Consider the following 27,141-nt stretch of genomic DNA (forward strand, 5'->3'; position numbering starts at 1 on the left):
GTGGAAGGCACTTTGCAGATTATCCAGTTCAATCACCCATTCTATTTTGTCTAAAGAAAGAGGGGGAGATTCTTCCCCCAAAAGGATTAACTGAAGTGTTAACAAAGCAGCAGATAAAAAGCAGAAAAGCCCAGTGTTATTCTGTGGGTTACTGCTGAAAGGCCTCAAACCCATCAGATAATTGAATATACTATGTGGTAAAGAACATCACTGACTGTTTTTGGTTTTGTTTTTGTTTTGATACTGGGGATTAAACCCAGGGGTGCTCTACCCCTGAGTTACAGCTCCAGCACTTTTTATTATGTACATAAAGACAGGGTCTCACTAAGTCGCTTAGGGCCTTGCTAAGTTGCTGAAGCTGGCCTTCAACTTGTGATCCCCCTGCCTCAGCCTCCCAAATTGCTGGGATTGACAGGCATGCACCACCATGCCTGGTTACTAACACAGTCTTAAAGTCATAGAGCATTGTCCTCTGCTCTGCCAACACTGTGAATTGCTAAAAAGCCATTCCAGGAATCACCTCCACCTCCCTAAGCTAATCTGGGAGACACTCTGATCACATCTGACAAGGCTCTCTGGGCCTGGCTCATGATAACTAAATTAGACCTCATGCTCTCAATATCCTACTGCACCTCAACCACATTATCAAAATTGATAGCTCACCCCGGCGCACAGCCATTCCAGCCCCTTGTCCTCATTTATCCTGGGATGTCACATATGCTGCTCGTTGGCAGGAGCCAGGCTCTTAATCAGCGGTCTGCAGCCCTGGCACCTCAGCCAGCACTGACTCAGGGAAGTGAGATCATCTGCTCTCCTTGTTCTCCATGCCCTCCTCGGGCAAGCTGGGTCCTGTCTCCCCATCTCCCTACCCAACAGACATCTGTTCTTTTACCACCTAACACCACTTAGTGGGCAGAACTGCTCAGGGGTCACACGGAGATGCTGACGCTCTTGGCAACAACTATACTGTTAGTTAGAACTCAGAAACACATTCAGCATCTCTGGCTCCCCACACGTTTCCCCTTTTCCCAGTTTTAAAAGAAACATATACCCATGAAAGACAAAATCCCCATCATAGAAACAAATAACAAAAAACATAGAAACAAATGTCCCTCACACCTGATTGTGACCAGGAACAACCTCCAGGCTGTATTCCCTGCAGATGGCAGAGCCTGGCCACCTCTCTCCTCTCTCCACACTTCCCCTGCCCTAGGGCAGTCACTTGGCAGTCCACCACCTAGATTAGGCCTTTCTGGAGTTTCCTTCTTGAAGCATCCCCACCCAGGCCATCCAGGATGCTGTCCTCCCTCGGGTCATCCGCTCTCGGCCTCCTTTGTTCCGTCTGCCTCTCCTCCTGACCTCTTCTTGGAGGTGTGCCAGGGCTCACCCTCACTTCCTTAGGGATCTCACCAGTATCCCAGCTTTAAGCAGCTTCTAGCCAAAGGCTTCTAAACTACATGTCCGGTTCAGACCTCTCTTTCAGACTCGAGACTCGTAATGTTTCTTTGCTTCGTCTACATCCCTATTTGGTATGGCATTTCAAATTCAACTTGCTCCACACTGAACTCCTGACTTCTTCTCCTTAAACCTGATTCTCTTCCCGCCTTCTCCACACACTGCAAAGTCCCTTCTGTCACACTCTAAACTCAATCCATCAGAAAATCCTGTTGGCTCTACTTACAAAATAGACCCCCAATCTGCGCACCTCTCACTCACACCCCTCCATCACCGCCCAGGTCCAAGCCGCCTTCATCTTTCCCTGGAGAACCTCAGCAGCTTCCCAGCTGGTCTCTGCCTCCACCCTATCCACATCCACAGGCCACAAAAAACCAGCGTGATTCTTTCAAGATTATCAGTCAGATCATGTGCCTTCTCTGATCAAGACCCTCCTGTGGCTTCCCTTCCACTCAAAGTGAAAGCCAGAGTCTTTGCAGTGGCTACAAAGTCCTGTGTCTGGGTCCCTTGTGACTTCTCTGACCTCACTCTTCCTGCTCTTCTCCGGGATCACCTTGCTCCAGGCCACGTGGGTCACCACCATGTATCCTTCAACAGGCCAGGCATGCTGCTGTCTAGGGCCTTTGCACTGGCTTTTCCCTCTCTCCAGTTCTTTCCCCAGAAGTCCTCGCGGTTTGCTCTCTCACCTATCTCAAGCCTTTGCTCCAATGCCATCCTCTCAGTGAGTTTATCCTGACTACTTTATTTGAAATTGCAGCTTGGCTGGGTGCACACCTGTAATCCCAGAGACTCAGGAGGCTGAGGGAGGAGAATCATAAATCAAGGATAGCCTCAGCAACTTAGTGAGGCCCTAAGCAACTTAATGAGACCCTGTCTCAAAAAATAAAAAGGGCTAGGGATGAAGCTCAGTAGAAAACTGCCCCTGGGCTCAATCCCCAGTACCAAAAAAAAGAAAGAAAAAAAAGGAAAGAAAGAAATTGTAGCCTGTCTCCTCCCTACCACCAAATCTCTACGTTTTTTTTTCTGCATGCTGGAGATGGAACTAGGGCGTTGTATATGATAGGCAAGTGTTCTTTCTACCACTGAGCTACACCCCCAACCCCTACCCTGTCCTACTTTTAAGAAATATATAGGAGGGTATACGCCTGTAAAATCAGCGACTCAGGAGGCTGAGGCAGGAAGGTCACAAATTCACAGCCAGCCTGGGCGACTTAAAGATCCTGTCTCAAAATAAAAAATAAAAAGGGCTGGGGAGGTAGCTCAGTGGTAGAGTACCCCTGAGTTCAATCTGTAGTACCAAAAAAAAAAAAGGAATATATATTTCTTATCCCTTTCTAACATTTTTTTTAAATGGACACAATATCTTTTTATGTGTTCATTTTTTTTTTAAAGTAGTGCTGAGGACTGAACCCAGTGCCTCGCACATGTGAGACAAGTACTCTAACACTGAGTTACAGTCCCAGCCCCTTTTTGACATTTTTAAAAATTTACTATTTACTATGCTTTTATTGTGTGTCTCCCATCAACTAATATTTAGGCTTCATAAGAACAGAGACCTCTATCTGTTTCACTTCCCAATTTGATATCCTACACTGTTAACAGGATCTAGCATGGCAGGCATTCAATAAATGTCAATGAATGAATGAAAAATGTTAGGCCTGCCCAGCTACTCTGAACCCCAATGACTTCCTGCCACCTGGGAGGGGCACCCTCTCCTGAGCACCTTTTCTCCCTTCCTCTCCCCACCTGGTACCTGCTGTAGCACCTACTGTTTGTATAGTCATTGAGGGTTGACTCCTGGCCGCTCACCTGAAAGTCCTCTTCGTCCAAGATCTCCTTCCTCCACTTGATCAAGAAGGCCGCACACACATAAAGATGAAAGTGGGAGAACCCTTCTGGTTCAGACTGGAAAGGAAAAAAAGACAGCCCTGACAAGGAGCCAGCAGTGGTCCTCTTAGTTCCAACCCTTCTGGAAAGTGCAAAAGCAACAGAACACCATTTTCACGGCAGGGCAAACAGAGGCTGAGAAGGCTTAGCAAAGGCCCTGATCGAGGCCAAGGCAGACACAGAGGTAGAAAGGAGGTGGAGAGAAATTCTGGGCCACTACATCCCTCACCAGGGCGGGGAGCTGGGCATCTCAGGGATTGCCTGGCATGGAGAAGGCAGGGGTCTCTTCGTACCTGGTACGTGTCCCACAAACGGATGGTGCAGCGAAGAGGAAGTTCCCGCATAAGCAGGTTATTCATCCATCGAAAGGCAAACTGCAGATATTCTACCTCGTACCTCCTGAAGTGATTATGCACCTGCTCTGAAACAGGAAGCGTCATTGGCCCCTGAGGCACAACCACAGGGATCAGACCCTGAAAGGGTCTCCAGAGCCCAAAAGGCAGATTTCATTTCTTATCACCCGCTCCCTCCAGGAGCCAGACCCAGAGGGGGCAAAGAGGCATCAGGTGGTTCTTTGTGTTTTGATTCCCTTTTCTCACAAAATGCTGCATGGCTAAGTGAGCCAAGCACACTCTTCTCTTCTCACATACCAAAGTGATGCTCTCGGTGCCCTCTGCCTGCACGGGGCTGCTCTGGCCACGAAACTGGAGACATAAGGTTCACTTGGCTGCTGGATCTTATTACTCATCAGAGGATGGAAAAGAACCTTGGAGGTCACCTTGGCCATTCTTCCCACAGTGAGGAATTCCCTGACAGCATCCCTGACAGATGGCTAGCCAGCAGGGACTTAGATACTGCCAGTGGAAGTGGCTCACTGACCCCACTCAAGGGCAGCTTCTTCCACTAATACACTGAGTGATTTATCAGAAGGCACTTTACCACATGCAACAGAAACTAGCCACCCACTAACTTCCAGCCCTTGGGACCCATGTGGTATTCTGAAGCAAGTCAAAACAAACCTGATTTCCATTCTACATGACATCCCTTCAAATAATGCTTAACGGGATTGTTTTGGTTTGATTTTTTTCTTTTCAAACCCAGGCCCTTGTGGATGCTAGGCAAATACTCTACCATTGAACTATAGCCCTAGCTCTTAATACCTTTTAAACAATTTTTTTATTTTGAGACAGAGTCTCACCAAGTTGCCCAGGCTGGCCTCCAACTTGTGATCCTCCTGCCTCAGCCTCCTGAGTAGCAGGGATTACAGATATAAGCCACCAAGTCTGGCTCCTAATACAATTCTTGAAAGAACTATTAACCATGCTTATTTCTGGGGAATGGAATTTAAGAAAGGGAATAGATTTCTAATTACTACGCTTTTCTGCATGGTTTTAACTTCTATAACGAGGAAGTATTACTCCTATAATGCAAAAAAACAAAGCATATACATTTAAAAAGCTTCTATCCCAAAGTGCCAGGTCTTTATTTATCAGGTAATTTTAAGGGCAGGGAAAAAAAAGATAGGCAGACAGTGGCAGAAGCCACAGTCTCTGCTCTCTGGCACTGACTGCTGCTTAGCCTCTGGCAGCCAGCTTAGCAACTGGAAGAGGGCAGGACACACCCATACTAGGTTCTGGAAGAGTCATGGGTGCCTACAGCTGGGTTAGGGTGATAAGACACAGGAGAATGTTCCACAGCAATGTGCAGGAAAAACGGTGAGTAAACAAGTGAGGGGGGAAGATGGAATGCTAAGTCATAACAGGAGAAGAGGAGTGAGGAGAACAGATCAAGGAGAGTTTTCATGAAAAGAGAAGTTGGGAAAGGAAAGAGGATGACACACAACATCTGTGTGTGGAAAAAAGAAAAGCTCCTTTTGGGTTATGCACAAAGTCTGTGTACAGGAAAAGTGGGACGTGGCATTTATTGGTTGGTGTGGCGACTGGCAGAATCCCAAAGAACCCCACTGATGCTAAAGGTCCTGCTTTATGGGGATTTCACATCAGTTCTCTCTCTGGCTTGGGTGTCCTCAACAGGGAACAGCTGAGCTTTCTGAGTTGCCCTGTAGTTCTATCATTCCATGACCCCAGGCCAGAGCTGGGGACTCCACTCCTGTAAGGCTGCTGGCTCTCAAAGACATCTGCTTCAGGAAGGCCATGCCTCCATGCCCCCAGCCCACACAGGTCCCAGAGAGCTCTAGGAAGGCCTGCTTGCTGGGGTCTCAATGAGACCAGAGGACCCAGCATCAAGCCTGGGAGTTCTGAGTTGCATCACCACACGAAGGACAAGGGAAGCCTACAGACTTGATGCTCAGGGCTATGGAAACCACAGAGGCTCCAGAAGAGGATGGACTGGAACAGTACCTTAGAAGAACGCAAATACAGGACAGATGGTCTGGAAGGAAAAAGAGTATGGAGGAGGCAAGGCCTTCGAGAAGGAAACTGTGGAAATCTGGGATCAGCTGGACCGGAAGAGGTAGATAGGGCAGAGCTGCTGCGGGAGAACTGATAGAACTTGGTGACAGAAAACTAGGAGAAGACAAAAACTTGAGATAATAGCAGAGGCCTCACCTTACCTTCCTGCTGAGAGGTGGGAGGATGCTGGTGCTGACAACAGCTGTGAGCTACTGGGAAGGACCATGGCTAGGAAGGGAGCTGAGGGACCAAGTGTCCCTGGCTTGTGTCAGAATTCTGTGGACCACTGCTAGAGAATTCCTGTTCCTCCGAACCTACCATCAATCCGGCTGACGAGCTCTTCCAGTGCCTTGACCTTCTTCTGGATCCCTGGTTGTGCAAAAGTATAGTTATCCTGCAAATGATACAGAGCCCAGGATGAACAGGGACCCCAAACAGTGGTACTCCTGCCCCTCAAGTTCACTGAAACTCATCTAGAAGTACAAGTTATTTTTCCAAACCTATTGCTAATGCCTGGTGACAGTGTTTTGGGGAACAAAGAATTGACAGAACAGGAGAGTATGAGTAAGACTGATGAAGTCCTGTTGGGTGTAGCAACAGCCTCAGGTTGCCGTGGGAGGGTGGGGGGGCAGAAACGAGGGGCCTACTCTGATGGTAGAGCCAGTGAGTGCATCACGGAGATTTTCTCAGATTCCCAGGGACACTAGACGGCTGCAAAGTTAATAATAAAAGAGATAAAGGAGGAACCATGGTGGGCAGGTGGCCCTGCCTGATACTGAAGAGCAGTAAGTGCGCTGAAGGCCTGAAGGGGCCTCTGGACCTAGATGTCCCGGCAAAGAAAAAACCAGCTCACCTGGATTCCATCCAGCAGCTTGCTCATGCACCAAAAGCTGTCAGCTTCAATGCTTCGCAGCATGTCCTGAGACAAGTTGGTCACGTCAAAATTCTCCACATCCTCTTCTGTAAAACAAAAGGTGAAGAAAGTCCAGAGGTCTTATCTAAAAATGGAGAGAGAAAGAGTCTAGTGTCTTCAACAGGGTCCTTCTGACCAGGGGAGAACCAGGCTAACCCGATGTCAAGGAGCTGCCCCTCAACTCCCCTTGTCAGGGGAACAAATGGATCCCAGGGAAGTTCCCGAGGATCTCATTACAACACTGAACAGGCCATTTCTCACACCAATCCCATCGGGACCAACAACTCTTTCTCCTCCTCTGCACTTGTTCATTCAGCTTTAGAAAGTGATAATTCAGGTCTTGTGTTCAATGAGCTATACCCAGCTCACTGGAGACAGTCTGGAAAATTCTTTGATTTCAGAAATTCTGTGAGCTGTCTTCACACACTCACACTCACACTGGGATTAGAGAGCCCACACAGTGCATTTTGAGATGCTGATAAGGCAGACCAGTACATGTGTACGTGTGTGCATGCACACATGCACGCACACATGCACACACACACACACTCTTTCATATTCTATCTCACTTTAATTTTTGGCAGTACTGGGGATTGAGCCCAGGACTTGTGCTTGTGTAAATGTTCTACCACTGAGCTACACCCTGGCCCTGAACCCACGGTACTATCACTCAGAAGTGAAGGTATGTGCATGAAGGAGGATGGACCCAGACTGAGTGCTTCTAGGATTTAATTCCACCAAGTTGGTATTTCCCAAGAAGAGTTCTGTAAAATATCAATCCTAAAGAATACTTAAGAAAAAAGGAATTGCACAGACAAATGCAATTGAGAAACACTGCATTATATATCCTGGAGAGTCATCAAGATCACAGAATACAAAAGGATTTGATAAGTTACATGAACTTCTATACTAGGGTAACCTGCTGAACTTTGTTTATCCAACATTTCCCAAGTTTATTTAACCATGGGACCTCTTCTACATAGGATCATCTATCAGTTTCTCACAGAAACCACACAGTGAGCAAGAGGAGTGAGAAGCTGTCTGGTCTGAGATACAAGTGAGGAGAATGTGAGAAACCCTCAAGAAACCTGAAGAAACTGGGCGTAGTGGTACAAGTCTGTGCTCCCAGACTCAGGAGGCTGAGGCAGAAGGATTTCAAGTTCAAGGTCAGCCTTAGCAACTTAGTGATACACTGTCTGAAAACAAAAAATAAAAAGGGCTAGGGATGTAGCTCAGTGGTGGAGCCCTTGGTTCAATCCACAGTAATGCAAACGAACAAAAAAGAAAGATAGAAAAGAATGAAATCCAAAGAAAGAAAAGGACACGTGATATTTCCTTCTGGTCCTTGTTCAACTCTCCCTTCTAGTCACAAAGAGACAAAGTAGTCAGAAAGGTTCTTGTCCAGCAAGGCAGGCACCACACGTCTGTCAGAGGCTTTACATGCAAGTGTTCAGGCCCTTGAGTTCTGCGCCGAAGGCAGCTTTTCTCCTTAGGCCCCAGGCCCTATTTTGAAACAGGATGTTCATGGCAGACTCTTGTGCTACAAAGAGACATGGCAACTGACAACATGTATTCAGAATCCAGTCCTTTCATATTATGGGAATTATTACTATATCTCAACCTCCTCATGACAACGCATACACGTAACAACGCTGAGATTCTCACTCTGCTTAAAGAACACTGAGGGCAATTGAAAAAAAAAAAAAAAAAAACAAAAACACTTCTGGGGAGAGTGAGGGTTTTTGTCAGAAAAACAATGACCCTGGGAATGACTGAAATGTCCAGCTTGGAGTCTGGTCACAGTCAATGTGTAAACATGTCAAGTGCTAACCAAGGTGCCTGGCACACTAGAGTTATTTCTGATGAAGTGTAGAAGGAATGTAAAATGACACAGGAAAGTATGTCACAGTTTCAAAGGAAAAAGTAAGGAACAAAATTATTTATAGTAGACTTTCAGCTACTGTACATACATTATTTGTGTTTATATAAGCACAGAGGAAAGACAAAACATATCACAAGGTTTACAGTGCTTATTCCCAGGTGGTATAAATGAAGAATTTTATTTTCTTTGAGCTTTAATAGACTTTTCAAAATTTCCACAATAGCTAATTTTTATAGCCCCCCCAAATGCACATTATTTTAGAATAAAAAAAAGCCACAACTGAGTACACTTGCCTTTTATCACACACACAAAAAGATTTTGTAAAACAACACTAAACTTACAGAAACTAAGTATTTAGATAATGTATAAAAGTCCATTTGAGAAATCTCACTAAAAAAAAAAAAAAAACTATCCAAGAAATATCATTTGCTTTTTCATCCTAATGTCAACATTTATTAGGTAGTGCTTTTTGGGTGGCCATATATATTATTAATTGAGTTAAATGACATTGAGTCATAAGACCCAGCTCAGACTCATCCTTTTTCTTTTTGCTTTGTATTCCATTCCTAAGAACTTCCAGGTTGCTGTACGTAGCTCCAGCTCATTTCTGCACACTTTATCTATCCATTTCCCCAGGGATTGCCTCCACCTCTCATGACCACAATGTCCCAAGGAATGGTCCCTTTTGAGCCTGTACGAGAACAGCTCTGAGTGGACTCTGGCAGATGACTCTTGGAGACCAGTCTTTCAGTGCAGGAAGGAGTTCCCCTTCCTTACAGTAAGCACAGGACCCACGCTAATCCAGGCTGGGCAGCAGCTCCCTTGTCATGAGAATGGGGGCATGCAAGAAAAAGGTGAAGCCTCCAAGGAAGGCTCCAGATAAAAACACCCTCACCCGTCGGATACACATTTCCCAAAGGAAGATCCAGAGGTCCCTTAAAATTGGAAGACTCTTTCCCAACCTGGCATTCCAGGATTCCAGAACACTAGAGTGGAAGCCACACACAGCTGAGCCATAGGGGAGGAAGAGCCTGCTCCCAAGCACAGGGGGGCAGAGCTAGCCTATCTACCCCCGTGGCCTGTGGTTTTTCTGTTAGACAGAATAGCACTTGTTAAGGGCACACTCTGCAGCCAGACTGCAGAACTCAAATCCTAGCTCTGTCATCCACCAGCTATAGGACTTTGAGCAAATGACTTTACCAAATGTGCCTCAAGTTCTTATCTGTTAAGGTGGTAATATCAGTACCAGTGTCAGAGGATATTTAAGGGTTAAATAAGTTAATTAATATATGGAAAGTGCTAACAATAGTACCTGGGATAAAATAAGCATTATGTAAGTGTTAGCTGGCATTATTATTATTATTACTATACAAGATACAAATATACTGACATTTGAGATGTAGACTATTATTTGCCACCAAATCTAATCTTTAATAATAAACCCTCCATCCTGAATAATACCTTTAAACTGGTCAATGTTCAAAGCTTCCCACTTCTACCTTTTGGTCTTAAGGAGGAAATTCAGGCTGGGAATGTAGCTCATTGGTAGAGCACTTACCTAGCATGAGGCCCTGGGTTCAATTGCAAAAAAAAAAAAAACCAAAAAACTAATAAAATCTAAATTCTTAAAATAAAATAAAATAAAAATAGAAGGAAAGCCAGGCTAATTACATGCCATCAGAAGTTGGTAAGATGCCACTCTTAGTAAGTGCACCAATTCCAAACCTTCAGCTGTGCAGGGAGCTAAGGGACCAAGAGACAAGGTGCTGGAGTATGATTCTGGAGCCTTGAGTTGGTGGCTCTGGCCTGCCCACTGGCCCTCTGCTCTCAGGGACAGGGAGGAAGAGCCCTCGTTTCTGCCTGCTGGGAGGTTAGGATTCACGCATTCAGTCAAAAACTGTGAGCTGAGTGCACCAGCAAGAAGCAGCGAGAACAGGAGGAGCAAATGCTCTCTGAAGGGCTTCATTCAGCATAAACAATCTGTTCAGAAGGATCATTAAGCGTCCACTTGAGGAAATTCAACACATAATTGAAGCTGAAATGGGAAACCATGCCAGCCGTGCCGTCTCCAGTGAGGGCAGCGTCTCTGGTTGTCATGACAAGTATACGGCAGCCAGGACTCAGGCTGGAGTGACTGAGATTTTTAAGGGATATTTTATGGCTATTTTAAGAGGCAAAGCATCTAAAAGGAGGAAATCCAAAAGCTCTTTATAAAAATCAAATTGCCCACTCTGGGCTTGACGAGAACATGCCTATTTATTAGCTGATAAAACGCAGCTGAGTGGTGGCTTTACTCAACTATTTATTTTTCCTGAGGACGCTGAGTCCTGGGCCTGAAGGCACTTAATGTATGCCTCACAAACTCCCTGACAGCTTTGGGAAGAACTGGTTTTGCCCAAACTGACAAGAGTAACGTCTACTCACTGCTTCAGGCACTTCCAAGGATCCATCTGTGATCCCAGGGTCATTTTCAGATCTTGTGAACCAGTGACTCTGCCTGGTTGGCAGCTGCAGGTGGTCTCTCTGTTTTCCAAATCCTCTGATTTACCTGACCAGTATCTTTTTTTTTAAATAAAAACTGGACTCCTAAGAATACCTTGCATAGTATTTTCTAATCACAGAAGGAGACTGAGAAAAACAAAAAATAAAATCTTTTTGGCCATGTGCCTAAAGAATCTCACAAAACAGAAACTTAAATATTTTATCTGGGAATACAGTTTGAAGAAAGGTGCCAAAGGCTGGGAATACATCTCAGTGATAGAGCACTTGCCCAGCGTGTAGAAGGTCCTAGGCTGGACCCCCAGTACTGCAGAGAACAGAGAAGAAAAGAAGCGCCAAGGCATTCATCTGATCAGTTCTATATAATTTCTAAGTGGTTCAAGCACTATACAAACTTACTATTGTAGGTGCTACTCATCTGTCACTTTCAGACAAGGACTTGGCAACATCACCACAAACCTTTAGTATGTACAGACAGGGCACAGTGTCCACTTGGACAAACCCAGGAAAGCCAAACCACCTGACAGAGAAAGGGGAATTGCTTTCTGAAAAAGCATTGCTCCAGAGACAGGTGGAGGGAAGGAAGACTTATTATGAGGCCCTGGTGGAAAACAAACCCATGTTTCTGCCTGCCGAAGGAAAAATGAGATTCTGAAGATACAGAGAAGAAGCTGACTATAGAACCTTCTTGACACTGTACCTGTCAATCAGGGCAGTGACTAGTAACTCAGAATGATACCTGAACTCTGGCTATTCAGCATGGATGTCCTTGTGTTACAATATCCTGGTTAAAATTACTTCTAAAAACCAATATACTAGGGGCTGGGGTCGTGGCTCAGTGGTAGAGTGCTTGCCTGGCATGCGTGAGGCACTGGGTTCGAGCCTCAGCAGCACATAAAAATAAATAAAATAAAGGTACTATGTCCACCTACAACTAAAAAAATATTTTAAAAAAATAATGTACTATCAGGGCATGGTGGTGCACACCTGTAATTCTAGCTATTTGGGAGGCTGAGGCAGGAGGATTGAAAGTTCCAGGTCAAACTCAGCATAGCTCAGTGGTAGAGTGTCCCTGGGTTTAATTCCTAGCAATAAAGCAAAACACCAAAATACCTCCAGGTTTCCTCTACTTTCCTTAAGATTCCTGTATTACTTTTGCTTTTATTTGGCAAACATTAGAAGCTTCTGGGTAGGTCAGCCTCTTGGCACTGCTGTGGGATCCAGATTATGAGCCCAAACCACATGAATGTTCCAGGTAAGGGCAGGAAGGAAGGGCAAGATCCAGCACAAACTAATCTTCTAAGGCCTCCCCAGAGACCACCCACAGTGGTAAAGACCACCCCCAATCACACTGAGTATTCCCATCACCCCCAAAAGTTTCCTCATGCCCCCCTCCCAGTCAGTCTCCCACCAGAGGCAACTTTTGTTCCGATCTCTATTGCCATAGATTAGTTTTGCCCATTTATGAACTTCACATACATGGAATCATACAATATGCACTTTTTATGGTTATCTGGCGTGTTCAGTTCAGTTTAATGATTTCTGAGATTTCTGTGTTGTTGCATCTATCAATTGTATGTCTTTTGTTGCTGAGTACTACTCCCTGGTATGAACAGCTGTTAATGGATTTTGGGGTTGTTTTCAGTTTTCATCTGTTTGAGTATTCTTGAACAAGTCTTTTAGATGCTTTCAGTTTTCATTTTAATTGAATAAATAACTAAAGGTAAAAGGCAGGGCTTTTGCCTAATTTGTTTATGGTTGTAAGCCTAATGCTTAGAGCAGCGACAGGCACAGCAGAGGTGCTAGCAAACCCTTGCTCATGTGTGCTGGATTCGTTTTCACCTTTAGGAAGGAGAATGTTGCGCCAGCTCAGCACTGCATCAGAGAAATGTGATTACTGCCCTCCAGTGGCCAAGCCCAGCAAAGCTTCCGAACCTAGTATCTGGCAGTTTCCATGGAATTTCCATTCTCTCATTCATCTAGACACAAACATGTGGGGAAAGCCTATTTTGGACACCAAAATGAAAGTACTGGGAATATCAAGAAACTTAAAATAGTCTCTGGCCTCTAACAATGCTAGTCTGGTGGCAGAGGGCGGGAGGGAAGCACTAACCTGGTGTGGAAGTGAGAGAAGCATACAGGCTGTGGTGTGCTACTGCCTAGGACAGCATGCGACTGGGATGGGGAGTACTGGGGGCGTGGGGGTGGTCTCCGGGAAGGCTTCCAGGAGGAAGGAGTGTCTTAAACATGCACAAGGGTTCAGCCAGGGGTGAAGAGATGGTGCAGGACAGGGCTCTAGTTTAAAATGTTAATTTTGGATTGTTGAGTTGAAGGAATGAGGCAGGGAGCAGTCTGCCCAGGTCCTTGCACACCAACTTGGAGAACCCGGCTGCTTAGGTTTTATTTTTTTGAGATGGTGTCTTTGTGTTGTCCAGGCTGGGTCTGAACTCCTGGGCTCCAGTGACCCTCCTGCCTTAGCCTGCTGAGTAGCTGGGACTATAGGTATGAACCACCGCACCCTGCTGACAGCCTGGGCATTACAAGCAGCAGTGATGGAATGTTCGGGACTTTAGGCAGAGGAGCGCCTGGGCGAGTCTGAATGGTGTGGATGATAGGATGAAGCAGAGAAAATGAGGCAGAAAAACCTGCTTGGCCATTTGGCAATTCAGACCTGACTGAAGAGTCAAAAAAACAGAGAGGAAGAAAGAGATCAAAAAAGATTTGAGACGTAAAATCCTTAGTGTCATAACTAGACACTGAAGTGAGAAAAGAGAATCATAAAGAATCCTTAGCATTTCTGACTTCAGTGACAGGAAATGCTGCCAACTGAGAGAAAAGGGTGGCGAGGTGAGGGAAGGAGAGGAAACAGTTTAGAGAGCTAGGGGGTGCCAGTTTTCTTCAAATAATTGTTCCTTCTTAACCCCCCCCCCCTTTTTTTTTTGCAGTGCTGGGGATTGAACCCAGGGCCTTGTTGCCCCCTTCTTAAAAGGATTCCTAAGGGTGTTTTAATAGGTATGCTTAGGTATTGGTCACCTGGGCTTGAACATCATGGACAGTTTTGGAAAATGTTCTTAAATGGAAGGAGTATACCTTTTTCCTTTTGTTCTCTATGCTGGCTGGAATACAGATGTGGTGGTTGGAGCACAAGCTGTACCTTGGATCATGAGAAGGAAACCACAATGCTAAAGATGGCAGAACAAGAAAAGAGAAAAGTGTGGATCCCTGATATCTTGGATCAGCTAGCTACCTACCTCTGGACTTTTAATGTGAAAGAAAGAAACTTTCCTATGTTAGTTACAAACTGTTATTGGAATCCTCTGTTACATGTAATCATGCTAATCCTAAGATATATCTGTGTGAAAATGTCACACAGAGAATTGGACACATGGGTCAGAGATCTGGGAAGGACTTCACTCCTGGGAATTCCACTGCTATCAAATAAGACCTGCAATGAAAATCCTGCTTTACTACTACCTGAGGGGAAAGTTATTTCACAACTGGTACCACATTTTGCCCTGAAAGAAACCAACCAGGCATCACTCCTCTGCTGAAAACAGGGCAATCACGAGCTTGCTCCTCTTCACATCACTTAGCCATTGCTGTTAAGCAGTTTACTTTGATGATGACCACACCTCAATACACTGGATCCTAATATGTTCAAAGCTGGATCCATAACAATTTGGGCTTCAGCCCCAGCTCTCAGGTGAGAGTCCAGAGTCCACAGACTCACCAATCCAGTCTGGAGGCTCTCTTGGCCATGACCCTCTAGCACTGTCAGCGGTGAACCTGGGCACAGCTGACTTATCTGCAGAGGACCCACTTTCACAGAAGCAGCTGCCTTCTGCAGATAGAGAAGCTGCTGGGGGCCAGGCTAGCTACAGACTTCTCTATCAACTCAGAGGGAGTTGCCAGGTCTCCCTGTTTTCAACTATTTTACAGCAAACATGATAAAAGTGTAGAGGTTGTAGAGAATGGGAGGGAAGTGATGAGAGACCAAACAACGTCCCAGTGGTGCGTGGACCCCTATAGCTCTACTGAGGCCCTTCCCCATGCCACGGTCAGTGGAGTGACACCTGCCCAGGATGATAGGCAGCTGTAGGCTGTTCCATGGGGAAGGACCACGGAGGCCTCCTGCAGCAGGGAGGGTCATCAGAGGGGTCAAAGCAGAAAGCCTTGTAAACCAGCTGCCTTATCAGGATGGGGTGCCATTAGAGAAAGGGAGAAAAGCAGCATTATTACCGAACAAAAGAACCACTGTTGAAGACAGCAAACAATGTTGTACTTCTGTTAAGAAAGGCCTGGAGGCTGGGAAGAAGTCAGTACTGACTTCACACATGGTAGAGTGTGTGAGGCCCTGGCTTCATCCCTAGCACTAAAACAAACAAACAACAAAACGAAACGAAAACCTTAATTTTTGTCTATTGATTGATAAGTAGATAAATTTAAGAGGCAGAGTGTTACCATCATGAGATATTTGCCCATGAAAAGGAATGAAGTATTAACACATGCTCCAGCGGGGCAAGTCCACAGAGGCGGCTGCTTGGCTGGCTGCCTCGTCTTCCGGGGTTGGGGGTGGCGCCTGGTGGTGCTGGGGGCTGAACGCAGGGGCTCACATAAGCTGGGCAAGCACTCTGCCAATGAGCTCCAGCCCCAGTCCTAGGTTTCTTTTTGAAGTGAGAAAATGTCCTAAAATTGTGTGGTTGTACAATTCTATAAATGCACTCAAAACTACTGAATCGTACACTTTTAATGAATGAATTATATGGTATATGAATTATATATCTCAATAAAGCTACAAAAAAACCCCATAAAATTTAATTTAAAAATTACTGCAACTCCAATAAAAATTCAAAATGGTCCCACCTCCTAAATTTGAGAAACGGATTCTAAAGTTCCTCTGAATGGACCTGGAGAATATTATACTAAATGAAATAAACTATTTACAGATGGACAAATACTACTGATTCCACTAAGAAGGTAGCTGGAACAAGCCAAGTTCATGGGACCAGGAAAGAATAGTGGTTGCCAGGGGCAGGAAGAGGGGCAGTTGCCATATTGTGGGCACAAAGTTTCAGTCATGCAAGATGAATACTTTCTAGAGATCTGCTGTGTAACACTGTACCCACAGTTGACAGTACTCTATTGTGTATGTCAAAATTCATTAAGAAGGCATGGGGTGGTGGCACACTCTGATGATCCCAGCAATTTGAGAAGCTGAGGTGCAAGAATCACAAATTTCGTGGGGCCCTATCTCAAAATATTAAAAAAAAAAATCATCAAGTTAGACTTCATGCCAGGCACTGTGGCACTGTAATCGCAGCAGGAAGATTGCAAGTTCAAAGCCAGCCTCGGCAACTTAGTAAGGGCCTAAGCAACTTAGTGAAACTTTATCTTAAAATAAAAAACAAAAAGGGCTGGGGAGGTGGCTTTGTGGTTAAGTGCCCCTGGGTTCAATCCCTGGTAAAAAAAAAAAAAAAAGAAACAATGTTAAATGTTCTTATCATGGTAAATTTTTAAAAAGATAAAAATAAATAAAAAAAAAAAAAGAAGAGCCAAGACAATTTTCAAAAAAGGGTGAGACTGGAGCCGGGTGCAGTGGTGCATACCTGTAAACGCAGCAAGTTGGGGGGCTGAGACAAGAGGACTACAAGTGCAAGGCCAGTCACAGCAATGGAGCAAGACCCTGTCTCAAAATAAAAAATAAAAAGGGCTGAAGATGTAGCTTAATGGTTGAATACCGCTGGATTCAATTCCCAGTACAACAACAACAAAAAGGATGAGACTGGTTCTGGATTTAAACACACACACACACACACACAAGCCCCCCCCACCACAAGATAAAATAAACCTAAGCCCTGTGGTCCTTGGATAGGAATTGGAGATATATGGAATAGAATAAAGTAGAACAATGTAAATAAAAGAATTTATAAAATATTATAGAGAGATTCTGTATCAATGAAAAAATAATATTATTTATAAATGGTATTGAAACAACTAGCCATCCAATCAGAATAGTAACTTCAAATCCCCACTCCTGCCACACAAGAAAATAAAGCACTAATAGAAATTTTAAAAGCTAAATGTAAAAATGATACCACAAGAGTATTAGAAGAAAACATGGGAATATTTTTATAATCTTGGGGGTAAGGAAGAAAAGACTTCCTAAGCAAGATCCCAATCCAAAAACCCTAAAGAAGATTTTTCCTTCATAGTCTTCATCACAGTTTGCAAATACTTGTTAACTTGTTTTGAGCCTCTCCACTAAACAGGAGGCTCCACAGAGCAGAGTCCACTTTTGTCTGTTTTTAGTCACTAATCCCTGGCACATAGTAAGAGCTCAATAAACACTTGCTGAATGGACAGAGTTGATACATAAAAATTAGTAAGTTACATATAAGAAAACACAATAAACAAAATTATGAGATAAATATGGCTAGGGGTAAAATATTAGGTTGAACCATATAAAATTCTCATATTGGGGAGTGAAAAACAATTGAACATTAGCAACTTCAAGTGATACCAACAAACACACACACGTTTTTGTTGTTTTGGTGGTACTGGGAATTGAAACCAGGTGTGGTACATGCTAGGCAAGAACTCTACCACTACTGAGCTATATCCTCAGCCCTTTATCTTTTGAGACAAGAGTCTCACGAAGTTGTCCAGGTTAGCCTTGAACTCGTGATCCTACTTCCTCAGCCTCCTGGGTCACTGGGATTATAGGAGTATGCCACTGTGCCTGGCCACAATTTTTTTTAAAGGTAAAGAACCTACTTTGGAGCAAAGAATGTTGTAGGGAGAGCCTTTAGATGTGCAAGGACAAGGATCTAAGTTGAGAGATCACCAGGTCAAGTGGTAAGCACATGTATTAAGGTCGTAAGATCTGGATTTGAATTGGGAGCTCATTAAATCTCTGATCCTTGGATTTCTCTCCTGTAAAGTAGGTTAGTACATCTACCTTAAAGAGATATTTGGGTCTGCTAAATGAAATCAGGTTTGTCAAGGTACTTTAGAAAAGGTAAAGTAATTTGAAAATCAGATGCTATTACTGCTTGGGTTGGCCAGGCCCTAGGGTGAAAAACAAGGGCTAGAGCTACAGACTCCTAAGGTGAAGAGAGATGGATGGGAACTGAGAGACTCAAAGAGCTTTATCAACCAACTATGTAACATGGGGATCTGATTTGGACTCTGCTCAATCTGTTGAATAGATTTGTAAGAACTGGGAACTTTTGGACACTGGTTGTATATTAGATTATATTAAAGAGCTATTATTACTTTTTAGATGTGATAATTGCATTATGGCATGTGTTTCCTTATCTTTATGAACAAAATTATATGATATTTGATACTGAGATTGTTTCAAAAAAATTCACAAGTGTGCAGTGGGAGAGCATTGGTAGAGGGGTTGATAAACAGGGCAAGCTGCTGTGGTTGGGTGATGGATACAAGCAGAGATACAATATGATTTTTTTCTATTTTTACACGTATTTGAAATTTAGCATGATTGTGTTTTGTGAAAAATATATGGGCCCCTCTTCCTAGTCAGGAGGTACTGGAGACCCGTGTGAGATATGTAGCAGGAGTGAGACTACACAGCCTGGCCTAGACTGGCCCTGAGGGAACGCAGAGAGCCACCCTGAGCAGATGCTGCAGGTCAGCAACGGTTTCCCTGGTCAGCAGGTGCAACATTGACAAAATACTAGGGTCAGAAATCCGTTCTAACTTTCACAGAAAGGCAGGTGCTTCATGAAACAGATGGAGTTGAGGTAGGAGTGAGATGGGCACCCTTGGAAGGTAAAGGAAAGCTTGGTACAAAATACAAATGACAGCTAACAAGGAATTAAATACCCAATCAGAACTGTAACTGCTGAAAATTATTTTTTAATTGGGTATGATACTGTCACCAACATGTCATATGAGCATTCAGACCTCAAATATAAAGACTGGATTAATATCTTCCTAGGCTCATCCTTCAATTCTACTTCATTTATTCATGCTTTTGAGATGGGGACTTGCTACGTTGCCCAAGCAGGTCTCAAACTCCTGGGCTGAGGGGTTCTCTTGCCTTACCTCCTGAGTAGTGGGGACTATAGGCACATGTCATTTTGCCTGGCTCACATTCTTTAATACTATTTTAGAAAATTACTGGGCTGGGAGTGTAGCTCAGTGGTAGAGTGTGTGCTTAGTATGTAGGAGGAGGAAGAGAAGAGGAAGAGGGAGAGGAGAGAGAAGGGAGAGGAAAAGGAAAAAGGAGGAAGAGGAGGAAAGGAAAAGAAGAAAACACAGTGATTACTATTATAAAAAGCAAATCCCAATCCCAATAAATTAGCTGAACTACTTTCTCCCTCTCTCTCTCTCTCTCTCTCTCTCTCTCTCCAACTGGGGACTGAACCCAGGGGTGCTTTAACACTGAGCTATATCCCTAACCCTATTTATTTTTAATTTTTAAATTTTTTTAGGGAGGTACTGGGGATTGAACTCAGGGGCACTCGACCACTGAGCCACATCCCCAGCCCTCTATTTTATTTAGAGACAGGGTCTCACTGAGTTGCTTAGTGCCTCACCGTTATTGAGGCTGCTGCCTTTAAATTCATGATACTTCTGCCTCAGCCTTCCGAGTTGCTGGGATTACAGGTATGCACCACTGAGCCTGGTTTTGAACTACTTTCTTAACAAAATTGAAAAGACAATAGAATTAAGTTGCCTCCAAAAGTTGACCTATTATGCTGGGGAGGGGAGTAATAAAGTCCTATAGAAAAGACTTTCTTATAAGTTTTTGGAAGCTAAATTTTAACTGGTCTTGCTGCTACTTAGGATCACCTGAGAGAGTGGACAAGAATGACCTTCCACCCTCACTCCCAGTTGTGTGTGTGTATACTTATAGAACTAAGGATTGAATCCAGGGGTGCTCTACCACTGAGCTATATCTCCAGTCCTTTTATTTTTGATATTGAGACAGTATCTCACTAAGTTGCTAAGGCTGGCCTTCCTCAGCCTCCTGAGTAGCTGAGATTATAGGTGTGTGCCACCGTGCCAGGCCTTACCACCAGTTCTACCCTGGCTGCTGCTACTTAAGCAAAGGAAGGGATGATATTCAGTTGTCTTAACTTTTTGAGAATGCCTCATCAAAGACCAAAACACCATCCCTTTGTGCCCCACCAGAAAACCTGAACGGGATGGACCTCTTCCTCCAAGGCCCAAAATAATCCATGAGAATCCTCAGAACACAACAAATGGGTTTTCCTGTGACGCTCTAAGCACAGGTCATCGAGGAAACCAAAGAGGAGAAACAAGAACCTCAACTCCTTTTAAGACTCTGTTCATTTAGGCAGGAACTGTGAGAAAACCTAATTGCAACCAGAAAATTAACCACTCTCCAAAGTGAGGAGAACCCAGTGCGGTAAAGGTGAAGGAGGAGTGGGGAGAAATCAAGGTCCTGGGGCTCTCCCTGGCCCAACCTGTCCAACATGAGTTGGATTCTGGTACCACAATTTCTGTCCCATGTGTCCATATCCTGCTCTTAAGATCCAGCACATGAAGTGACATGTCAGGGCCTGATGTACAACCTAAAATGCCAATACTATGGACAGGAGCCTTTGTGACAAGTTCAAAGTAATCCTAAAACAACTTCCAATAAGCCATCATACCATTTATTCACGGCAGAACATAAATACATCACCTTTTTTATTCTTGTGACAAAACAGGTCTTTTGAGGTGAGACCTGTGATCATCTCAAGAGATGAATCCCAGGCTAGTACCACTGTTAAAACAGGTTTAGCTGTGCATTCCAAAGCCACTATCTGTCTCTTTTTTAGCAGCATATACTGGCTGCACTCTTGGGAAAAACAAACAAACAGATGGCAGATGAGAGAGAGTGACAGCTTGTTCAACTTGGTGCTCGTGCTTCTTACCCACATATTCTGAGAGGAAGACGACAAAGAACGGAGTGACCAGGTCATTAATTCCCTGGACATACCCACTGGCAGGGTGTCGGATGGCCCAAATAAATAGAATTCTTTCAAAGATCTAGGAAAATGAGAAAGAAAGAAGACGCGAGTGTTAAATCATGGGGACACACTCCCTCCCTCCACTTAACTACTGCACAGTTTAAGTCGGGTGTGTGTACAATTTGGGGGAAAATTTTTAAATTCTGTGGGACAAAAAAGATATAAATGCAGGGTTTCTAACACCCTAGTTTTTTTTTAAAGTTACTTCTTGCCCTTTATCTTTTCAGTATCTGGTGACTATGACATAAAATTGGGAAAAGGAAAAGATAGTGACACAAATGACTTAGAAACAAGGGTTGCCATGGATGTGACTGATTCAAACCAGCATGTTCTCCTTTGTGGATGCTGCTTCTCTATTTCCAGGAGTAAGATATCAGAGCATCTTAGTTCTGATACCTTTTTCTAAATCTTTTTTGGTCATCACAGGAATTAAAGAGGAAATACCTTCTCCCTGCTGAGAAGGAAGGAGATCTAGATTTAGCTCTATTCTTGCCTGACTAGGAACAAGTGACAGACTATACATGCAGGAAGTCCCTTCCTATATCAGGATACAGCCCAGACATCTGCTAGAGATAGGAAGTCAAAGAAATCAAATTCTATGAGACTCATGCAGCTGGGACTTTGAGAAAGACAAAACTGCTAAGGTCCCCATGGGAGAACCTCTGGGCTAAAGTATGTTAGTCACAAGAAGCCACAGGTCTAGGTCAGGGATAAAGAAAACATCTTTACAGCTCTTTAATGGAGTCCTGCCCTGTCATCTATGCTCCCCTCTGCATGCATTAGCTTTCCCTCCATTTTTCTCCATCTAAAGATACCTGCTGCCTGGCTTCATCCTGATGACCACAATCCCTGGGCCTGACATATTCTTGAGGATGGCTTTTTAACTGGGCTGCCACCCCCAAGGAATGGCAGAGGTGACAGTTAGTGTGTGCAGGTGGGGCAGGAGTTCAAAGGGCCTCCAGAGCACACAAACTCTGTAGCTAGCTCTGGGGTCAGACTGGAGAGGCCCTCCTAAGCAGGCAAGGGTCCTAGGGAGACCAAGAAAAAGGAAATGGTTCTATGGTTTTGGAGATGGTTATTTAGTGTAGGAATATAAAGAATCTACAGACAATAAAGGATGTTTCTCAGCCCCTGCGTCATCGATGTTGGGTCTGCCTTTCACGGTCAGAGAAGGCCGAGAGCACAGGCAGTGGCAGTGAGAACAAGGCCCTGCCGGGAAGTGAGCTGGCCCCTCTGCCTGCACAACGTGTACCCACCTGCTGTCTGTGGCTGGAGAGGGTGTAGCATTCTCATTTGCATTAGGCCTAACACTAGGGGAGCCTTCTTACTCTTTCCTCTTGGTTGCTACATGACCTCTCTCCTTTCTTGAAAACAAAGTTTGAGCTAGACCCAAAATATTTCAGGAAATCTCAAGAACTCCCTGCCCCCCCTTTGTTTCCCTCCACCTCTTGTGGCCTGTGTTTGCTTGGACATCTTTTTTAAAAAGCTTCTCCAGGGGCTGGAGTGTGGCTCAGCGGCACAGCACTTGCCTATCCCCAGGTCAGTCTTTCTTAGGGACTTACCAGGGCTTCTATGCCACACTACTGGCCCCTTATGAATACACAGATCCTTGGTGACTGGCTTTAACAATGGCTAAGTACAAGGAGACGTGCAGTAATGCCTTTCTAGTAAGTATGGTACAATGCACACACATGCACACCATACAAGCGAAGGCATTTGAAGAGCATCAAACCTGGCGACCAGGGAGAACATGGGATCTGCACTATAGGAAAAGCAGAATAACACTGCCCTACAGACAGGAGTGGACAGGATAATCCCTGAAGGTTTTCTTTCACCTCCTCTGCTAGTGTGAGTGATTCTGACTTACTATAATTAATTCTCAATTGTCTTTCAGGTTTACAAAACAAGCCTTTCGGTTTTGAGTGTTGCTTACTTCTTTGCTTCTTGGTTGGCATTTTTACTTTGCTTAAGATGACTACTGCCTGTATCATAAAAAGGTGATGTGAGAGAAAAGATAAAGTTGTAATCCCAGTAACTCAGAAGTTGAGGAAGGAGGATCTCAAGTTTGAGGTCATCCTGGGCAATTTACTGAGACCCTGTCTCATAAAATAAAAAGGGCTGGGCATGTAGCTTAGTGGTAAAGTCTTGCCCAGCTTGCCTGAGGCCCTGGATTCAATCCCCAGCATCTCAAAAAGCACAACAACAACAACAACAACAAAAAACAAAGGGGGGGAGAGGAAGAGGAAGAGAAAGAAAAAAGAAAGAGTGAAGAATAAGTTTGAATTTCTATTTTCATTTTCAGGTTCCACAACTAGGAACAAACTACTTTCCCATCTCCAAGTTTAGAGTAAGAATGCACAAGGAAAGGATAAGTATCTGAATATCATCAAGTTAAAATAAGGAATAAGCAGGGTTAGCCAAGCACGTGCATCCTATGACTCAGGAGGCTGAGGCAAAAGGATTGCAAGTTCAAGGTCAGCCTGGGTAACATGGCAAGACCCTGTCTCAAAATAGAAGATAGAAAGAACTGGGGATGTAGCTCAGTGGTAGAGTGCCCATGGGCTCAATCCCCAGTACTGCCACAAAAAAAAAAAAAAAAAAAAAAAGGAACGAGCAGGGTTGAGTAGTGGGAAGCTGAATGCTGAAAGCCAGAAAGGGATTTCAAATATGTTTTTAGCTTCTTCTTTTTTTAAATTAGTTCTTCTTGGTAAAACATGACAGTAGAATCCATTTTGATAATTATACAAGCATGGAATATGTTTTTAGCCTCTTTTGAGCTGAATCTTATAGGTAAAATAATGGTGTTACCCTCAAAATATTCCTCATGATATTGGTAAGTCATGAGGAATCCCACCAGGGGAGAGACACCTATGTTTAAATAGAATCATGAATATTGTCCAGAGTCAAAAAGAAATTATTTTTGAGCATTTTTACCATCATCCCTATCATGAGAGCTGAAAACTCAATTCAAAGAGCATTAACACTCAGCATCCTGGCTACCACAAAGCTACAAAGGAAATCCTTCATCTCAAGGAGTTTATAGTTACCACTTGGGCCATAAGATAACAGTCCCACTGAGACCATCTATGTGCTTCATTAACTTGTTAGGTCTCAAAATATCACTATTAATTTCATTTCTGGGTTTAATCTCTGAAGATTTTAAAACATGGACTCAAACAAATGTCTGTACAACCATGTTCACTGCAGCATCACTCACAATAGACAAAAGGAAGAAGTAGCCCAGGTGTCCATTGACACCTGTAAATAAATCAACAGCATGCATTACATACATGCAATTCAATATTATTCAGCCTTGAAAAAGGAAGGGACTTCTGGCACATGTTACAGTAGGAATGAACCTTGAAAGACAACATGCTAAGTGAGGTGAGCCAGTCACAAAGGGAAAAACATTATGTAATTCGGTTTATTTGGGGTACCTAGAGTTGTCAAATTCAGAATGCTGGTTGCTAGGGAATTTTTTAATGGTTAGTGAGTTTCAGTTTGGGACGGTGAAAAAAGATCTGAAAATGGATGATGGTGATGTTCATATATTCCAGTAAATACAATGGAATCTATTTATTGCCACTGAACTGTCCACTAAAATGGCTAGGCACAATGGTACATGCTTATAATCCTAGCTACTTGGGAGGTTATGGCAGGAGGATAGAAAGTTCAAGGCTAGCCTGGGTTACTTAATGAGACCCTGTCTCAGAATAAAATTTAAGAAGGGTGATGATGTAACTCAGCAGTAGGGTACTTGCCTACTCACAAGACCCTATGTTCAATCCCATACAGCGTCCCCGCAAAAAAAAGGTTAAAGTGGTACATTTTATGTTATGTATGTTTCACCACAAATTAAAAACAACAACAACCACTACTTCTAGTTTGATATAGTACAGCAAGCCTAGGAATAAGAATTCTAAGATATGGGTTCTTCACCCTATTACCAGATGGCCCCCAAGACTCTGAACAAGTTCTCCACTCACATTGATGAAGATCAAATGAGAATGCATGAGGAAGTGCTCTGAACCAAAGCTCCACACATGTTTATGAGGAGCACGAGAACTGTAGCCAGGTGCCTGGGCCACGGGGGGGAAGGACCGAAGAAGGTTAAGTGAACCCCTCACCTCCTGTACAAGTGGTTGCTGGAACAATGGAATGAGAGGATTCGTCCTTGGAATGTCAATGTGAATCTGAAAAAGAGAAGCCATATCCAAAAACACAAATGCCAGTGTGTTCTTTTGACGAGTCATTTTCTTAAGAAATGGGAATCAAAGGAGTAAGGGTTAGAGTACAGATTATCTTTAGAAAGAACTGACCAACACAGAAAAAAGTCAGTTAAACCCTCCTATCTATATGCAGTATGTTTCCATGAGAGCAACAGTTCATTAAGCAGCAAGGACCCTTCCCAAACAAGCCACTTAAACAATAGCTTCACAACCTAAGAGAATTCAGTGCTTTTTCCCATTCTTCTGGAGTCTGATTCACTCTGGGTAGCACTTATTTACCAGGTCTGATCAAAATTGTACACCTCTTTCAGAATTTAACTTATCAACAGTTCCCTAGAACTAAAAGAGTTCTAACTGTAAAAAACATGTAGGGAGAGGGAAGCAAAGGACCTGTTTATGAAATCATGACACACAAGAAGTGAGGAAGGACCTGGGGGACTGGTCTTCATGAACTGGAGCTCAAAATCTCACTTGTTGCCAAAGCAGTCACTAATGGTTGGTTTTGACTTTAAGGACTTCCCAATGCCCAGTCTAACCATCCTGCAGACAGTGTCAGCAGCAGCAGAGGCTACTTCAGTTCTTGGGGCTGGTCCACCACCCCTGGACTCCTTAGAACTTTCTGCAGATGGACAGGCAGATATAGGTGCTGACTGGGCACTGCAGCTGCCAGAGGCAATGTCACAGTTCAGAGAGACTGGACCATTCCTGAGTGAGCCTGTCTTTCCTCTTGTGTTCCATAACACTTACCACTCACACTGTGGTCTGTGGACAGCAACACCAGTGTTGCTAGGGAGCTTATTAGAAGGAAAGGCCTCACCATAGACCTGTATTTTCTCATAGTCCCCAGGTGGGGATTTAAGGTCCTAGGGGATTTGCACACTAAAGTTTGGGAATCACTGTCACTGATCAGTGCTAAAAATGTTATATTTAAAATGGTTAAGGGTTTGGGGTTGTTGCTTCGTGGTAGAGCACTCGCCTAGGACATGTGAGGCCCTGGGTTCGATCCTCAGCACCACATATAAATAAATAAAATAAAGGTATTGTGTCCATCTACAACTAAATATATTTCACTGAATGAAAAGCAGGAAAGGAATTCTAGAAATAAATTTCATCCCGAATCAGTACACTAGAGCTTGAAGACTTGGAAAACCTCCACCTGAGACACTACTAGGAGACACATCTAAAGAACATAAAAATCAGGCAGAGAGGCAGCAGGTGAGGACTGTACCTGTCTGTAGGTATCCTGGTGATGTTCCTCATTTCGAGAGTCATAATACTGCTCAATGAAGCCAAAATATTCCTCTCGCTTCCGCTGCAGAGTCAACTTCCTTCGCTCAGTGTTGGCTGGGAGGTAGCCCTATAGATAAGACTGCCCATCAGTGGTGACAGACATTGGTTGGATGAGTCCTTAATTTTTATTGTAGCCTGAGCAGTAGTTTGGAAACTATCAAAGGAACAGAAGGAAAACTGCCAAGAGGACAGAGTAAATCCCTTTTCAGTTTTGGCCACATTGTTTGCCCTTGTTCAACGAGGTCCACATGTGGGCAGAAGAAACAAGGCCAACTTTCTCGGAGTTCCCCACTCTGTTGGCCCTGCATTGCACTTGGAGCACATGCTGCTGTTGAGCACTCCACAGCTCCCAGAGTTGGCAGGCTAGAGCAGCGTATGTAGGTCAGTGGGAGGGAACTAGACCCGGGTCACGGCCTCTAAGGGCCGTGTGCGTATAGGCCAGCACCTCTGGGAATCACAAGGAACTGGCAACTTCTATGGTGCATCTCAGGAACGTGGTACTGGTTACACATTCTATTCCAGTGTACCATTCAGAATCAGCAGCTTAGGAAGCTGAATGGAATCTATG

The 27,141-nt window shown here is 44.1% G+C and overlaps 1 protein-coding gene across 1 annotated transcript in view; it reads right to left on the reverse strand.

Annotated features, from left to right (window-relative positions):
- Positions 1–27,141, reverse strand: part of Tbc1d22b (TBC1 domain family member 22B) — a 68,457-nt gene that overhangs the window by 13,339 nt on the left and 27,977 nt on the right. Inside the window, exons 6-12 of the mRNA XM_047559494.1 lie at positions 26,512–26,640; positions 25,182–25,247; positions 20,959–21,073; positions 6,607–6,713; positions 6,072–6,147; positions 3,636–3,763; positions 3,265–3,360 (exon numbers count right to left, since the gene is read on the reverse strand). Coding sequence (XP_047415450.1) covers positions 3,265–3,360; positions 3,636–3,763; positions 6,072–6,147; positions 6,607–6,713; positions 20,959–21,073; positions 25,182–25,247; positions 26,512–26,640 — 717 coding nt within the window. The remainder of the gene's footprint in view (positions 1–3,264; positions 3,361–3,635; positions 3,764–6,071; positions 6,148–6,606; positions 6,714–20,958; positions 21,074–25,181; positions 25,248–26,511; positions 26,641–27,141) is intronic.

This window comes from Sciurus carolinensis, chromosome 7 (genome assembly GCF_902686445.1).
Source record: "Sciurus carolinensis chromosome 7, mSciCar1.2, whole genome shotgun sequence".
In the NCBI taxonomy this organism is placed as follows: Eukaryota; Metazoa; Chordata; class Mammalia; order Rodentia; family Sciuridae; genus Sciurus; species Sciurus carolinensis.